This window comes from Aedes aegypti, chromosome 1 (assembly GCF_002204515.2).
Source record: "Aedes aegypti strain LVP_AGWG chromosome 1, AaegL5.0 Primary Assembly, whole genome shotgun sequence".
In the NCBI taxonomy this organism is placed as follows: domain Eukaryota; kingdom Metazoa; phylum Arthropoda; class Insecta; order Diptera; family Culicidae; genus Aedes; species Aedes aegypti.
Genome location: NC_035107.1, coordinates 218,519,729 through 218,538,306, shown reverse-complemented (window position 1 = coordinate 218,538,306; position 18,578 = coordinate 218,519,729). Strand labels below are relative to the sequence as shown.

The 18,578-nt window shown below is 36.8% G+C and overlaps 2 protein-coding genes across 2 annotated transcripts in view; both read left to right on the top strand.

Annotated features, from left to right (window-relative positions):
- Positions 1–2,932: 2,932 nt before the first annotated feature.
- On the top strand, positions 2,933–3,775 carry LOC110674614. Its single transcript, XM_021838709.1, has 2 exons — positions 2,933–3,352; positions 3,416–3,775. The coding sequence occupies exons 1-2, from the start codon at positions 3,129–3,131 to the stop codon at positions 3,594–3,596; spliced, it is 405 nt and encodes a 134-aa protein (XP_021694401.1). The 5' UTR covers positions 2,933–3,128; the 3' UTR covers positions 3,597–3,775.
- Positions 3,776–17,312: 13,537 nt separating this feature from the next.
- Positions 17,313–18,578, top strand: part of LOC5574046 — a 32,736-nt gene continuing 31,470 nt past the window's right edge. Inside the window, exons 1-2 of the mRNA XM_021857594.1 lie at positions 17,313–17,467; positions 17,602–17,931. Of these exons, the coding sequence (XP_021713286.1) occupies positions 17,461–17,467; positions 17,602–17,931 (337 nt within the window). The 5' untranslated portion in view covers positions 17,313–17,460. The remainder of the gene's footprint in view (positions 17,468–17,601; positions 17,932–18,578) is intronic.

Sequence of the window (18,578 nt, the reverse complement as noted above, 5' to 3'; positions counted from 1 at the left end):
TGTGTACCTCGTTCTCTTTTTGTTATTAATATTAATATTATTATTTATATTTGAGCGTATTCAATATTGCGAGGCAGAGCGACTCTGAAAATATCGACATTTTGTTGCGGTGTGCTAATTGGAGACACCAGCTATGCTTTGTTTTGATTCATTCAATCCCACGACGTCATTTCTTCCCCTCCGTCTATGTGTCCTATGTAACAACAGAAGGAAGGGAAACGTTGAGCTGTATGTAGGACATTTTGCTCTCTCACTGATTCTCCCTCAATTTTTCCCCCGTTTTTATGACGGTTTCGCCCACATGATCATGTGTGAGTTTCCCACTGCATGACGTGGTGGTGGTGACGGCTGTGTTGCAATCAGCACCAGCCGTCGGTTGAAACAAGAAATTGCGGTGGGGAATGATGACGATGACGACGCCGTCCATCTTGTTGTAGGAACTTGAGAAAGGAGCCCACGCCTAACAACATACAGCTTCTCCTCTCTTCGGTGATTGATCGCTCTGAAAATATGTGTGAGCAAGTCGCGCATGTACGTTGCTCGTGTTGCTGCCGGGAAGCATATTTATACGCTTGATCGATCATGCATCTGAATCAGATTGATACAATGACATCATGATGCTCAATCTTGTGCTCAATATCATTCCCCTATATGCATGCAATGTGCTAATAATATGAAAAGAGAAGTTGCAGCTGATCCAATCCATCGAAACGGTAAAACATGGTTTGGCAAAAAGACCAAAATACCGTTTTGTGTAACTCATTCTCTTTTTGCCACTTGAGCGTTTTCAATTTTGCGAGGCAGTGCGACTCTGAAAATATCGACTGAAATGATTGAGAAGCAGTTATTATGGCAATCTATACATCTAAGTAGTGTCTCAGACACGCTTCTACAAATCATTCTACCTTTTAAACTCCATTTCAAAGCTTTATTCAGGAATGTCCAATGTAACATTAGAATCGTGTTTATTCATACATGTTACATAGGACATGTGGTTGGTTCTCTGATCAAAGGTCCAATGTAACAATTGATTAAAAGCGATGCAGTTTTGAACATTGGTTATTTTGTTAAGCTTTTGATAGATTAATTTATTGTTAATATATCAGAACGAGTGTTCTAGTGTGCTGCTAAGTGGTGCAACGCAAATGATTTGCAATGATAATCTCGATTTGTTTACATTTGTTACTTAGGACGTTTTGAAAAGTTACGCGAGAATTGTTTGCTACGTGCTACTACAGTGCGCTGTTGGCAATTTAATCAGAATATTCAGCTGAATTTACAAAATAGATGTTTTCGACAAAATAGACCATTTCCGTGAAAAAAATTTAATGGCTTATATGCTTTCTGTTAATTTACTGAACAAATTTTCCCAAGGAACCCATATGTTTTGAAGCCTCTAACTATTGAAAAACAATGAAAAACTACGGCACGACAGTACACCCCATGGTTCGCTACAATTTATTTCTCTCCGATTTTTATCGGACCCCTTTTTCTCCTATGATTTTTGTCTCCACGTTGTGGTGAATATATGATCAGCTGATTCGGATCAATCATGACAGATACCTTTGTTTATATTTTCATCCGCCACTTCCACCGTGGCTGGAATCAACAAAACCATCTTGGTGCTGCTGATGGCCGCCAATTTTTTAACTTCAGTTCCACCAACGGTATTAAAATATGTAGAAGAGATCCAGCACGACGAAACTTTTCAGGACAACGACTGGTATCCTTTTCATCTCTATCACCTGTGACTGCTGTGGTGCTCCGCTTGGATATGAAAATGTTCCCGCTCTCTTCCGGATTTGTGGTTGGCTGAGGGTGGCGAAGAAATTTTCGCTGAAATCCGGAAGATCGCATCTCTTGAGATTGGTCATCGGTCTGTTCGGATCCCTGCATTTTCTATTGGAATCGAGTGATCGAAACAGTATGCTGTCACACGGTGAAATCTTCCCCAGTTTGCCACCGGGAGCGGAACCTTTTTCGAGGACTATTGCAGAGCACGGCAGAAGCTTCCGGCGGGAAGATGAAGGGGATATTTGTTGTGGTCGTGGAGGATAGTCGGGGAGATTTATTAGAGTAGTGTAACGGGGAAGTATGTATACTCGATTGGCCATGCGGTTCCGGAACAGTTTGACGACACAAGCAGCAGGTATCAAACGGTATTAATTGCAGCTTCCATTGGAATGCATCAATCAGTATGCATAAACAGTATGCTGACGGACGATAAAATCTTCGTCCCCAGTTTGCTGCCGGGCACAGGGTCGTTGGGGGAGCAGAGCCCTTTTCGAGGACTATCGCGGAGCACGGCAGAGGTCTCCGGCGGGAAGATGAAGGGGTTATTTGTTATGGTCGTGGAGGATATTTCGGGGAGATCTATGAGTGGTAAAACGGGGAAGTATTTACATACTCCATTGGCCATATGGTTCCGGAACAGTTTGACCACATAAGATATCGAACGGTAATTGCTATCCGATGTGAGTCTCAGATTTCTACGAAGTTGTCGGGTCGTCGTTTGCTTGATTTGAAATTGACATTTAGTTAGGTCTACAAACGCTTAACGCAGGGGTGAGATTAAAAGTTGTGGAAAAATCTCCACTTTGTTTACCCACAGGGTTGAAACAACTGTGCCGCACTACTCAAAATGTGGTGAATTCTCAAGTTTAAAAAAAATTATAATAAAATCAGGAGAGCATATAAATTAGATCTGAAAGCGTCAATAATCATTAAAAATAATCGTCTTTCGAAGGAAAATATAAAAATAGGGGGTAAGATCTGACGGAAATGGTCTATTGATTACGCCTCCACCATTGTTTGGTCGTAATTATGTATGGTTGTTTACATTTTAGAACCAGCTACACGTTGGGGTAGCAATAAAGAGCCGCCAATTCCACCCTTGAAGTCAAAGTCGAAACAATAGGTCGTATGAATAAAACCGAGCACTTACTCATGCTCAACCCGATTCGAGCAAAGTAAAGTCTCTGAGCATTTACTCAAATCCGTATGAATAAAACGATACTTTGCTCAGAGTAAGTTCGAAATTCGAACTTAGCTTTTACTTTGTCAAAAATGTTGTTTTGGTTTGGTTGTTTGATTTTTGCAAAGAAGAATTCTAGTGGTGCAAAAAAGCTATGCCTTTACGGATATTACCCGTTTTTGCCGTGCAATATGTATTTATATATAAATTTTTGAGCTGCGCCGTTTACTGCCGGCTGCTGGAAAAGCCACATACCTCGGTGAAACTCAACTGGCAGCATCAGAGTGTGATGAGCAGAACTGGAGCAATCCTGTGCCGCATGGAAGTGCTAAGGACTATAATCGGTACTTTTGTTAACCTCAAGTGGGGACTGATACGGTTAGTGTTTTGCACATGAATTATTATTTTGTCTTGTTAATTAGTTCTGTCCATCCCGAATAGTGCTCATCAGTGGGTAGCCAGCATGAAGCAGCAGGTAACCGTGCTTTACAGCGGAATCGGATCCAGTTTGGTCATTAGAAAAAGTTCACCAAACGACAACGATCGACATTCTAACGGATCCATCATGTACCCGGTGCTGTACGAGGCAATGGCAAAGAACTATTGCGGTCATTTTGGCTAGTATGAGCAAGCTCAGGAAGCTGATGACCAGGTCTGCCTTTGCCTTTGAAGCAATATCATCGATGAGTTCTCCCAGAGATGCATTGAAAAACTCCAATTTTTGAATTGGGATGGGATTTGTATATTAATTAATCTTAATGTTTTTTTTAATGCTGTGGATTTTAAAAGAGTTTCGAATAAACAGATATAAACGATTAATTAAAAAATCCAATAGACAAATACAAGCGATCTTTTTGACAAACCGTTATGAATTATTGGAACTGAAAGTTTGCCTAAAGACCAGATATTTGTTTTTTAGGTAAATCAATTCACTTTTCTTTCATTCACTTCTTACTTTCGAATCCGTTGAATAACAAGAATGCCTCTCTCCCCTAGAACTAGAAGAAAATTTGGATAGATTTCATAACTATCTAAAGTAATTTCTGCTCTATCGTAATTTAGACCGAAGTTCAACAATAGAGAAAAGTTCAACCCTTCCCTTAGGTGATGGGATTGACGGTGATTTATCAAGTGATTGCATATTGTTGATATTGTGAAATATACTAATACTAATATATTGATCGCGAAAATAATCGTAATTATAACTTATAAAATGTAAGCTAGTCTAATAGTTTTAAATTAAATAATGACATGTGTTTCAATGCTTAAATATATTTTACACTTGATTTATCACACCTTCAGCATGAGTTTAGTTACTGTCGCATGATCTAACACCAGATAACTACGCGTAATGCTGGAGGGACCGGCAGGGCTCACTACCAGTCTCTACTAACACTCAAATCACTAATAAGACTGGGAAACCAACGATCACCTTCATCAGTAGCACTATTTCTAATAGTAGTATTAGTTCAATATACATAAATCTTTTTCAGTAGACCACGAGGCGCAAGAGTGGGTGCGGGTGGTCTCTGCGTCTCACAGGTCATTGAAAATAGACATTTATGTTAGGTTTACTAACAATGTAGTAATTATTACCTTAGTAATACCGTAAGGTGCCGTAATTCAGCGCATCGCCTAAATCCGCATATTTGGTCCAAAATAAATCGAAATTTAAGAAAAATTTTGAAATTTGTCCATACCGCTATTTGTATACGCTGGTAATGCATCATAATTCCAATTAAAATTGTCATTAACAATAATTTACGATTTTTGAGAAATATTCCTAAATGTTCTGAATTACGGCATTTTACGGTATTGCGTTATTTAGTAAGGTAGGTTGTAGCGGTGTTAGAGATAGTTTAGTAATGTTACTGATATATGTATAATAATTAGAAAACTGATCCCGACTAAGGGTACATAACAAAATTATATCAGCATATGTTATTATGTTATAAGTTTTTTTCGAACATAGGTTGTTACAAACTTGATGCAGGATGTTGTTAAAATAACTAAAATTATAACAAAAAGTGTATGAATAGTAACATAAACATAACAAAATGTGTTTTAATTCTATCAAAAACATATCAAACCAAGTTATAATGTTTGATACAAAGTATCAAAATTATAATACTGTTGGATATACGATAATATTGTATATAATTGAAATGCATAACTATCTATTTATTTTGTTATAAAGTTGTTAAAAATAAACAAAAAAATATCTTAAAGGGAAATAAAACACATTATGTTATATTTATGTTTTATTATGTTCTATGGATAACGGAGCCTAACAAAATTATATCATAATATGATATGCATATCATATTCTGATGAAATTTTATTATATTTTTGTTATAAGCCTCTAGTCGGGATGGCACTGCTGTTACTGAAATTTTTCATTTTGAAATATCTTTCATAATATAATATAATATTGTTGAACAAAATGCTGTAATTAATAACTTATTTAATCCCCTACGCATTTTTGCACTACTTTGCATTTATCACACCAACACTGGCGACAATAGCGTTCTTTGGGTAGTATTTCTGTTATGTAGTAGTAACCTCTATCGTTTTTATTCTAACGATCATAACATAATTATCGTGAGCGTAGTAGTGGAAATAACATAGAAGTAGCTTTAGTATTTGTAATTAAGGTATCATGGTATTAGTTCCCTGTCCTTTGGTTCAGAAAGGGGTATGGGCGCGTTCTGCCAACTCGGTCGAGGCAGATTTCTTGTGTGAACAAGTTACAACATGGACGTTCTAAAATTCCAGAATGAAGTGTTGTGCATTTGAAGATGGGATGGATTCGCGTTCGTGCTTTACTGCTGCTTATCTATAAAGTTATATGCAATAACCGACCCTTAGCTTAACTATTTAAATTAACAGTTGCAAATATAATAATCGTTTTGAGTTTACTAACATGTCGTCGCGTTAATGTTATCATAATGATCTTTTATCTACATCTTTTATCTACATTATCGAACCATTCTGAATGGCCGTTGTGAGAATATCACCAAGAACTTCTCACATGCAATAAAGCTGGATTGTCATACATTGAAACATCAAGGTTCTCGCTCTTTTGGATTATTTTTTTGTTGTTTATCATTGGTTTCAGGGATTGTTATCGTGGGAATCCAAAGAGCGAATTTTGTATGACTTCCATGTACGCCAATACTGCCACAAAGCATGTAATAATCACTAATATTCCTTCTCTCTTTATCCTTGTTTTCATATCTAACCCGCTTCGAGGAATAATTCATCGAAGAGGAAGAGCATCTCTTATCATGGCAGCGTAATGGCCGAGAAAACGTCGGTTTGCGGTCGCATCTCTTCATCCTCGGTTCTGCCCCACGCTCGCCAAATCGATACGCACTTGATCCGCCCACCTAGCTTGCTGCACTCCACGCCTTTGTTAAGTATAAAGTTTCTGTAATCATTGAATACTAATTGAAAGGTAAATCAAATGAACTTATTATTTAACTAATAACAAATTTGTTCCACAGAGCGATTTACAAAACACCACACAAAATCCCTCCTTTCACATATCCTTAGGCAAAACACTTCACTACCGTTATATGTATGACTGATTCATGTTCTTTCGACCTTGCATCATTCATACGTGTAGGGGAAGTCTAGAGTAAAAGCAAAACTTAAAGAACCTTCTGGTCAAAGATGTTGCGTTGCCTACTTTCCAAACTCCAAAACCCCTGGTGTATTATGGAAGGTGTTATTTTTAAACTTATGCTGGAGACTTGGCCCCTGACCCCCTTGTACATCAATAAAATAAAATAAAATAAAAAAAAAAAGTTCAACAATAGAGAAAAGTTCAAGTTTAACAATCGACTCTTATCCAAGAATGTTGCGTAAGACATGGCCCATGGCTGCTTTCTGCAGAAATTGTGGATCTGGTGAAACTCCCGGGGGTCCAAGGAGAGATCTTTATGAGAGGAACGATGACCTCAAAAAAAAAAAAAAAATCCGATGCCCGACTATGGGCACACAACAAAATTATATCACCTTATGATATTATGATACAAAGATTTTATCAAACACAGATTGATACAATTTTGATGTTGGTAAAATAACTAAAATTATAACAAAAAAATATATGAAATGTATAATAAATATAATTAAATGTGTTTTAAATCTATCAACAACATATCAAACCCAGTTATAATTTTTGATACAATGTATCAAAATTATAATACTGTGTAATATACGGGGTAACTATTTTAATTACGAGTTTTTTTTTAATAATTATAAGAAAATCCTAATAAGACATGATATTCCGCGCAATAAACAGAAAAATGTGTAAATGTATAATACTACAAGCAATTTAATATTGGAAATGTGTAACAACAAGTTAATTTTTAATCATTTGCAATTATTCAATTATTAAATGATGATCATAACATTTTTATAACAAAACCTTAACTTATTGAAATGCACTGATATGTGTTCAATTTTATTAAAAAAATGTAAAAAAAAAACAAATAGAAACATGTTCAAAATAAATATAACATATTATGATATATTTTTGTTTAAATATTTTCTGTGGATAACAGTGTCTAACAAAATTATATCATAATGGGATATGCAAATCATACTCTGGTAAAATTCTATTTTATTTTTATTATATGTATCTAGTCGGGTAGTTCGCTCTAACAAGCTCACCTTTTATTCATTAAGTAAAAAATTAAACTTAAGCTGTAAAATCGTGTTAATAAAGCATTAAAAAGAATGCCATATATTGGTAGAAATCCAATCACATTCATAAGCAATCCGTTTGACAGGAATTGTTAATAATTCTGTCTTGAATTCAATAGGGAACCACTAAGAACTCACAAAAACTATATGCTATAATTTCCTAAGTTTCATTCTAGAATATGTTCAAGGAGCTCATAAGACAGTTTTTGAATTTACTCAATATCTTGCCGCTTAAAATCTCCAAAGCAGCTCACTAAAAATATATAAAATTGTAAAACAAATCTTCTTAACATCTATTCAGGAGTTCATCGATTAATTTGCAGGATCTGTATAAAAAAATAAGTAGAAACGTAAACTATCCTACCAGTCACTTAGGGGCAATCCATTAATTACGTAAGGATTAATGGGGGAGGTGTAGAGTTTGAGATTTCTTACGCGCCATAGAATTTATTTTTTATTTTCATACAAAAAGTATTACCATGGGGTAGGGGAGATAAAAAAAAATCACAAATTGTCTAACGTATGTAATTAATGAACAGCCCCTTACAAAAAGTCAGTCATGATGTGAATTTTATGGATTTAATTTTTTTTTATTTTTAGGCTGTTTCCCTCCCTGCATGTTTATAATCTCGCCCACAGTGCTTAAATTTGAAACAAACATAAATTCTTATGTTCCAAGTACATAATTTATTTTTTCCCGAAGTTTTCTAGTATTTCTCGTATATTCCCCGTATTTTGCCCGGCCATTTGCAATTCCCGGGTTTTCTAAGATGGGTAGACATTCTGTAGATATTTCATCGCAAGATTTGACATAAAATTGTATAAGGAATCCCGAAAATCTCTGGTATACATAAATTCGACGAATGTGATTCAAATCTCCTTAAGATTACATTATAAGTAAGATTTCCTGAAGTTATTCTAATATTTCTAATACGGTTCATAAAAGTTTTTCAAAGGTTCATAAAATGTATTCAATCTTCAATCTACCAGTGATGTCTTCAGAATGATTACGTTTCATAGTAGAAATGGGAAATTTTTTTTAGCACTAGGTATCAAATATGGTCGTTTTTGTATTAAATTTATTATATATAATATATTATTAGAAAGGCAGTTTGCTCCTGGCTAAAATCTTGGCTGCAACCTTACTCGGAAAACAAACGTGTTGTGGTCTGCATTGTCCTAGCTATGTAAAATCTTACATCGATTGTAAATGCTGAGGGGCTGAATCCGAATCGAAATCCTGATTAGGCTGATAGTAAAAAAGCATGTTCGGCTTTTCAAAAATAAAAGAACCTAATTTTCTTTCAGGTTGGTCTGCATTTTCCCACGCTGCAGAATCTGCAAATTAATCTCCACAATCCAAATGTTGAACAAGGCAAACACGATTATTTAAGCTCCTCAACAGACCTCAGTCCGACTAGCTTGATGGATATCGCCCACGTCAGCTACTATTGGAAACGGCATATTTATAATAAAAGCCCGAATACATCATTTTTTACAATTTTCAAAGTTATTTTCGGTTGTTGTTTTCAACTGAGCATGGTCAGTAGGTGACTCAGGATTTTCTGAGCATTTACTCAGCTTTTGCCGCTTTATTCATAAGAATGGTGATGTTCGAAAAGTAAATGCTCAAGTACTCAGTTTTATCATATCAACTTGAGTAAATGCTCAAGAAAACAATCTGACAGGTGGATTTGAGTAAAGTAAAAGCTTTTGCTCAGTTTATTCATACGACCTAATGGGACGGCGGCTGTGACGACTCCGGGCCAGTCTTGGGAACTGTGACCACAATTCACCACAGTTCATCGATTCTGCCATTCAACCGAAACACGAAGCAGCAGCAGCATCAATACCATCAGGCGTTGCGCTGCCAACGGTTCACACACTACTTAGCTGTTTTTGTCTCTCCACTATGACCGTTTTCGGGCAGCCATTCCAAGGTGAATGACTGAAAAAAGTGTTAAATCATTTAATCGCTAATATTTCGCTAGTGCTTTCAACTAATTGAAATCTATTAGCTCTAACAGAAAGAGCACACTCATTCCGTTGCGATACATATTAACAAGTTCAATTTCATGCTACCTTTATCGAGCAAAAATGCAAAACCCCGAAAACCGCAAAAATCGTGTCACCACTGTGCTCGAGTCATTTCGCATTCGGGGTTGAAAAACGTTAGGAAGAAGAAGATTACAGTTTTGAAGAGCCGTGACATTTTTTGGTTTTGAACGGTCATGGTTTGCTTTGGATTTTGATGGTCGGGTAGAAAGATGTAAATGTAGAGGCGGTAAATGTTTGCTCCAGTACTTTTCTCATCACTGCTCCGGGCGGCTTTCACAGATGTAAATAAACGGCTAAACTGACATCTTACACACTAAGTCATTATTGACGAACTTCAATGAAATGTTATACAGCATGTAAAATTAAAATTTCTAACGTCAAAATTTCACTAAAAACTATTTAATTTTTATCAATTTTGATGTGTAATTTGGCAAGGAATATTGATAATCTTTGTGAAGTATTATTTATTTTGCTTTGCATGTGGTGTAAGAAATCAAGAGAGTTTTCATACTTTGTTCTGAGCCATTTTCTCTCACTGTGTAAATAAGTTCGCAACTCCAAACAGAGCTGCGATCGCATTCTTGATTTTACCAAAAAATACAATATCAACTCAATAGCACTCCACTTCATCATATTTTCACTTTTCACTTTCACTACCGAACAAAAGCGGTAACGCGGACTGCCACAACCATCAGGAGCAGTGTTGCGAGACATATTATCGCATCATTTAGGAATGCAAAATAGCATTTGAATCTGTGTAATAGGAGAACGTTCATCGGAGTGACTTGGTTGCAGTGGTTTCTGTATAATATTGCGCATTTCTTTCACCACTGGATTATCGCAGAAGTTTTTACAAGTGCCGAAACGCTAATAAAAGTACGCAATTGCATCAAATCGGGTAGGTGTCTTCGGGGGACTTATTCGTCGTAAATCAAAGAATAAGTGCTCTGAATACACCAACCGGATTCAATGCAATCCCGCATTTTTATTCACGCTTTCGCACTTATAAGACCGCACTTCACAGTCCAGTAGTGAAAGAAATACACAATATATTTCTGTATATTTTAGATGTGAATACCTATGGGGCTCTGCACTGTTTTCATTTTGTATAGGATTTTGACACGTTTACTGGCCTTGTTGTTTACTTATTTCATGGAAGAGTGAAAGAGAGGGACTGATTTTTGTGCAGAGCCCCATTACACAAGTACCATGTAATGGGAAATTGAAATCTTGTTTTCGTGTAATTTCAGGGCGATGTAATATAACATCAGAAACATGCTATTATACATCTGATTTTTGGGTTTATTCACATATTGCATAACGCTGAAAATGGCCATTTTGGATACCCACCCACCCCTTCGTAATACTTTTTGTGTGAATATTTTACAAATTTTGTATAAGCCGTAACAACATGAGGACACCCACCCACCCCCTTCAGCGTTATAAAATTTGTGAATAAGCCTTTTGATGTTACTTCGATTTTTATTACATCGGCTGAATAACTTCAATGCAAATTACATTATTTTTGCTATGCAAGGGATGGTTAAAAAAATTACTTTTATTGGCCATTAATATAACTAGGAAACATAGTAATGGATCATTGAAGGTAGTTTTTGCAAGTGCTCACTGTAGTAGATAAAGGATCTTTGATAAATCAGAAAAATAAATAGAACAAAATATCAACAGTAATTGTTAGCGTTTCAACATTAAATCAAAAATAACTAGTATATCTAGAATAAAGTTTTGTATCTAATAAAAAATATTGTTCGATAGTAGATAAATATGCTATAACAAAAAAACATTTGAAGTAAAACATCACACGAGATCTTAGTTGGTAGATTTGAGCGTGTACCCGGAAAGATGAAAAAGGCTATACGAATAGGAATCGGCAAATGAAAGAAACCGTGGTGCGTTTGATTGAGCGTCACAATAGAATCGTCTCTGCGGAGAGCGTTGCGGGATGAGAAGTGGGGTATATTCGGGTTGCGAATGCTAACAGACGTCTAGATGATGGTAGACATACTTCGTAGAAACGAGAATGTGTGTGTGTGTCGGTAGATTATATGACGAGTAGATGTTTAGACTTGCCAAACGGAAAGTCAGAGAATATACATCGGGGAATTTGGTTTGGTTTAGTGTAGGTGCTTTCGGTTGTGAACGAACAGCCAAGACCGAGCTAAACGAACACAAAGGAACGATACTACTCGCAACCGCTGCTGAGGGTCGTGGTCGCTGCTTTGATGAGAGGTCGACATTCTGTTGGCTAACGTTACTTCGATTGGACGTCTTTCTCGAGTTCTATTAATTCGCGGCGGATTGATTTCACGTGTCCGAAAGTTAGTTTCCGCGATTTCTGTTTATTTTTTGGAAAAGAATGGCCAAGGATTACGACAATGGCGCAGTTAATGCTCCCGTCTGGTGAGTATCTGGTTTAGTGAGCTGATTGGTATTTGAAGAAAAAGAAATATTACCTGAAATATAGAACAAAAAAATCAGGGAGTGTTAACAAAATGGCGGTGTATCGTTGAGCCACGTGGATTCCAGCTTAGTGAGGAGATGAGATGAAAAAATTTTGAAATAAGCATAGGAAAGTTAATTGAAAATTGAAGGAAAAGAAATGTTTTGGTGAATTCGTAGTGCGAGAGGTCTCTACGGAAAATATTGTTATTAAAACTGGAGCGAGAGGTCTCCAGTGTTAAAAAAAAAAAAGTAAATTCCGGAGCGAGAGGTCTCCAAGGATAAAAAAAAATGATTTACGGAGCGAGAGGTCTCCAAACAAAAAAAAAATCGAAACAAGAAGTCTTTGTGACTTTGAAACAACAACAAAAAAATGGACGAAAGAACTTTAACAGAAGAAAAAAAACTCCAAGGGTTTCGATTGAAATGAATATTGATTAGATTCAGATGGGGTTTGGATTTGTCTGGATTGGATTCCGACTGAATATGGTCTAGATTTGGATTGGATTTGGACTGGAGCTAGATTGGATTTGGATTGGATTTGGAATGGATTTGGATTGGATTTGGATTGAATTTGGATTGGATTGGATTTAATTGGATTTCAATTGGATTTTGATTGAATTTTAAGTGGATTTGGATTTGAGTACGATTTGGATTTGTATTAGAATTGAATTGGGTCTGGATTGGATTCGGACTGAATATGGACTAGATTTGGATTGGATTTGAACTGGATTTAGATTGGGTTTGGATTAGATTTGGATTGGATTTGGATTGGATTGGATTTGGATTGGATTCGGATTGGATTTGTACTGGATTTGGAATGGAGTTGGAATGGATTTGGATTGGGTTTGGATTGGATTTGGATTGGATTTGGATTGGATTTGGATTGAATTTGGATTGGATTTGGATTGGATTGGATTGAATTTGGATTGGATTGGATTTGGATTGGATTGGATTTGGATTGAATTGGATTTGAATTGGATTGAATTTGGATTTGGATTGGATTGGATTTGGATTGGATTTGAATTGGATTCGAATTTGGATTGGATTTGTATTGGATTGGATTTGGATTGCATTGTATTTGGATTGGATTTGGATTGGATTTGGATTGGATTTGGACTGGATTTGGATTGAATTTGGATTGAATTTTGATAGGATTTGGATTTAATTGGATTTTGATTGGATTTGCATTGGATTTTGAGTGGATTTGGATTTGAGTACGATTTGGATTTGTATTAGAATTTAATTTGGTCTGGATTGGATTCGGACTGAATATGGACTAGATTTGGATTGGATTTGAACTGGTTTTAGATTGGGTTTGGTTTGGATTATGATTGGATTTAGATTTAGATTGGATTTAGATTGGATTGGATTTGGATTGGATTTGGATTGGATTTGGATTGGATTTGGATTGGATTTGGATTGGATTTGGATTGGATTTGGATTGGATTTGGATTGGATTTGGATTGGATTTGGATTGGATTTGGATTGGATTTGGATTGGATTTGGATTGGATTTGGATTGGATTTGGATTGGATTTGGATTGGGTTTGGATTGGATTTGGATTGGATTTGGATTGGATTCGGATTGGATTGGATTGTATTTTGATTTGATTTGGATGGGATTTGGATTAGATTTGGATTGGATTTGGATTTTGATTGGATTTGAAATGGATTTGGATTGGATTTGGATTGGATTTGGATTGGATTTGAATTGGATTTGGATTTGGATTGGATTTTGATTGGATTTGGATTTAAATTGGATTTGGATTGGATTTGAATAGGACTGGATTTAGATTGGATTTGGATTGAATTTGGATTGGATTTGGATGGGATTTGGATTAAATCAGAGTAGTCAAAAAATTACAGAATTAAACAAACATATTTTTTAAATAAAGCTTTATATTTATTTTTAAATAAAACTTTTTTTTTGTTTTAACAAGAGTAGAGGAGAGGAATATTGTAGTAGATAAAGGATCTTTGATAAATCAGAAAAATAAATAGAACAAAATATCAACAGTAATTGTTAGCGTTTCAACATTAAATCAAAAATAACTAGTATATCTAGAATAAAGTTTTGTATCTAATAAAAAATATTGTTCGATAGTAGATAAATATGCTATAACAAAAAAACATTTGAAGTAAAACATCACACGAGATCTTAGTTGCTAGATTTGAGCGTGTACCCGGAAAGATGAAAAAGGCTATACGAATAGGAATCGGCAAATGAAAGAAACCGTGGTGCGTTTGATTGAGCGTCACAATAGAATCGTCTCTGCGGAGAGCGTTGCGGGATGAGAAGTGGGGTATATTCGGGTTGCGAATGCTAACAGACGTCTAGATGATGGTAGACATACTTCGTAGAAACGAGAATGTGTGTGTGTGTCGGTAGATTATATGACGAGTAGATGTTTAGACTTGCCAAACGGAAAGTCAGAGAATATACATCGGGGAATTTGGTTTGGTTTAGTGTAGGTGCTTTCGGTTGTGAACGAACAGCCAAGACCGAGCTAAACGAACACAAAGGAACGATACTACTCGCAACCGCTGCTGAGGGTCGTGGTCGCTGCTTTGATGAGAGGTCGACATTCTGTTGGCTAACGTTACTTCGATTGGACGTCTTTCTCGAGTTCTATTAATTCGCGGCGGATTGATTTCACGTGTCCGAAAGTTAGTTTCCGCGATTTCTGTTTATTTTTTGGAAAAGAATGGCCAAGGATTACGACACTCACCACATCAAAACAAAGGCGCCACTGTATATGAGATTTAACATTGTGACAGCATTGCTGTTCTGTCAAACACACAAGGCTACGGTGGCGCTATCTATGCTTTCCATAGCGGCCGTTTTGGTTATTTTAATGATCCATTTTGACTGATTTCTTTTTATGCTGCTGCCATGGTAAAATAGAAGACAAAATTTGTTCGAAACAAATATAGTGGGTGGTCTGCACAAATAAAGTGGTGCTGTGTATTTAATTTAAACCATCAACATAATAATTTTTACCACAAATTTTGTTCAGTTAGATGAAGATCATTCCTGCACGCAAAAAAATGTGCGGTAAAAACTACCATTTTAGGGGGTTAATTTAAGCGCTCGCACCGGCAATTTTCAGCAGACCAGAAATGCGCTTGATTTTACCATGTCTGTAGTCGAAATCAGATTGTTGTAAATTATTTCTGTCAAATATACCAGTAATGTTGTGGGATGTACCGTAAACATAGTAAATTGGTCTGAAATTCCATGGTAGTTTCAAGCAGAGGACTGGCACGACTGTCATACTGCATACATTTTGGCTCTTCCTCACATCGTTTTGGTACTTCGCGTTTTGGTATCCACTTTCTGGTTGGTTTGCCCTAACTTACTCCAGATTTTCGAGTAAACGGCTAAGGGTTCATTCAAATATTACGTAACGCAAAATTTGCTAATTTTAGACCCCCTCCCACCCCCACGTAACAGCTTTTGTATAGAAAATTTTAATTTTTTGTATAGACCGTAACACAATGTAAGACCCCCTCCCTCCCCCTGTTGCGTTACGTAATATTAGAACGACCCCTAATGTGCTACTAGCGCTAGTTTCTGACAATTAAACATATCGCGTGGAATCGTCGAATTTGACGACGCTTTTCCTTTTTTCATCATTTTGCTGAATGTTTTACGCATCAGCGAGGTACCATTGATGTCTCCCCGGATAAAAACGTATCATTCAGTGCATGGAATAAACCATTAATGTACAATATAACGTATTGGATACAATACAGCGTATTGTAATTGAATGTCGAAGAAATATTATTCATGTTTGGATATACAATTCAAAAACAATATAATATATTGTAACAGAACATTGTATTGTTTTTAATTGGTTTTATACCTTACAATTTTGGTCAAATTCCTATTTTCGCGTAAAACAACTGTTGTTTTTTTCTATGTAGCTTTGCTGAAAGAAATAAACAAAACAAGTTCAAAAAGCAAGAAATGTTGGGTGGAAAATATTCAAAAAGTCAAAATAAGTAGTTTTTTAGAAGTCACTTGACATTAGCTGTAACGACGAATGCAACCATGATACAGTTTGATGAATTGTTTTTGTATTGTACAACAATACACGAATTGCTTATCAAGACAATACATGAACAATATATTGTATTGTATTTTCAAAATGTTTGTATGAGAAAATATCTATATTTGTATTGTTACGATACTTAACCACCCATACATTATATTGCAAAAATCTCATATACCATACAGTGAACTGTTCAAAACAATATATTGTACTGTAATTGTAGTGTCATTTTACAATATACTGTATTGTATTTCCAATATATTGGATGGCACTGTTCCAATACGTTATATTGTTTTTGTATTGTATTTTTTATCCGGGTCCTACCCACAAAAACATGTGTTTTGCCAGTCCCAAAACAACCAAAACAAAAACACTGGACGCCATATTGAATCAATGTTGGGTAGCTGATTATTGGCTCATTTCACCCCGCTGGTTTCAAGAATAAGGCAATCCATGAGACAGCTGTGATCAGCTGTTTTTTTTTTGTTTACCAAGTGCATTTGACGTTTGGCGATCGGAGTGACTTTTCGATTACAAAGGAAAATGTAAAGCTCCGATAACACTCGCATGATTTGTTTACTCTTTCATTTCGGTTGCATTCACACTTCTGGCTGTCAGTCCTATCACGAAAAGTCCTCATGGATAGCCTTATTGGCGTATAGTCAGCTAAAATAGTAATTTTACCACAGAATTTTTTTCCCGTATGATTTTTGGAACGGTTTGAAACAGGGTGGGTGTACGGCTGTCAACTACAAACAAAGCTCGCCTAACAATCATCTCTCGGGCGGGCCGTCCCAAACAGCATCATCTCTCACACGGGGCGACCCAAACAGCACAGGTCGAACGCGGGCCATGCCAGACAGCAAATGCTGATGCATTTCAACACTCAAACAGCGGGATGCCTAGCAGCGTTGTGAGCCAAACGAATACACCCACAAAACATGTACGGTAGGCAAACCTCGTTGCGTATACCCCCCCCTGGTTTGAAACGTCTTGCAAAAAAGCCTTTTCACCGTAGTTCCTACCTTAATTAAAACAACTTGGTTAACATTTGTTATCATTGTCAAAATTGTCTCCGGCATCAGGCGAGTGAGGCTCGGCTTTTGCTTATCACTTTGGCAAAATTTCGCAAATTTTACTAACAAATCTATAGATAATCCGATTGTTTCCACCAATTTCAAAAGGTTTACCTCACAGGTTCGCAATGGGCGGTAAGTACACCGATTCAAGTGAAATTTTCGTCATATTCGACGCAATAATTATTCTTGTTTTGACTTCCTCACCTACCGCTGAATCCTCCACAATATCAACTGCGGTTGCTTTCCCGAAAACGAAACTCCTTCAGACGGCCGAAGTAGGGGCAGTAGCAGCAGTAGCCACCACGGGGGTTCGCTCGTCTACGTTGGAAACATTCCGAAGGCGGCCTCCGAGGATCAGCTGCGCAAATTCTTCAACGACTGCAAGGGCATAGTGTCGTTTAGTTTCCGGCTGGATGATTGCACCTACTGTCCGACGAAGATTGCCTTCGTCAAGTTTGCCAACCGGTACGACGAGGATCGGGCCCTCCGCATGAACCAGACGTTCTTCCAGGGGAAGCGTATTTTCGTGGCCAACGTCGACACGGATCGGAACTTTACGCCGCGGTATGCGATAATGGTGAAGCAATTGAATGAATGTAAGTTTGGGTAAGGGGGTGATATAAAACGAGCCACCATCTCCGGTTCCCACTGGGAAGTGGTTTCCCAAGACAGTTCAATGTTAGCAAACAAATCATCGTTGCGGGACATGGCTTCTTAGCAGTGAGCTGGTGATATCAGGGGTGGTCTTAGGGGACTTGTTCTATATATGAATGCTAGTCTCTAGTCTACAGTCTCTATTTTAACCAAAATGGTCTCAAAAAGTACCCCTTTTCCTTGTTCTGCGTGCAGTGAAATTTTAGAGCTTCCAGAGAAACCTTCAGATACTTTCCAGAGATTTTGTCTTCGATGAAAAGCTTCATTTTAATTGTAAATGTAATTTATTGGCAAAACGGTTACTTTCAATCATGTCAAGGAACATATTCTTATAGTCATAACTCCAGAGCTTTCTTCTTGAATACATTCAGGGACTCGTCTAGGCTTCCCTGTAGCATTTCCTCCAGTAATTTACATTGGGCTGATTCCCAGCTACCAACCCTGCATTTCCCCCGAATATTTTACCGATTTCTCTAGTAGTTACTCTAGAAAAGCTTCCAAAGATCGCTACACAGTTATTCTAAGAAAATCCTCAATGGTTTTTCCCAGAGTTTTTGAAGAATTACATTGAGGTTTTTTTTTCAGAAAA

Bases quoted from the DNA above. Each gene is read 5' to 3' on its own strand.
- LOC110674614 (XM_021838709.1), top strand. From the start codon at position 3,129: ATGCCTTTACGGATATTACCCGTTTTTGCCGTGCAATATGTATTTATA. The intron at 3,353-3,415 runs GTTAGTGTTTTG...CATCCCGAATAG, and splicing joins CTCAAGTGGGGACTGATACG to TGCTCATCAGTGGGTAGCCA.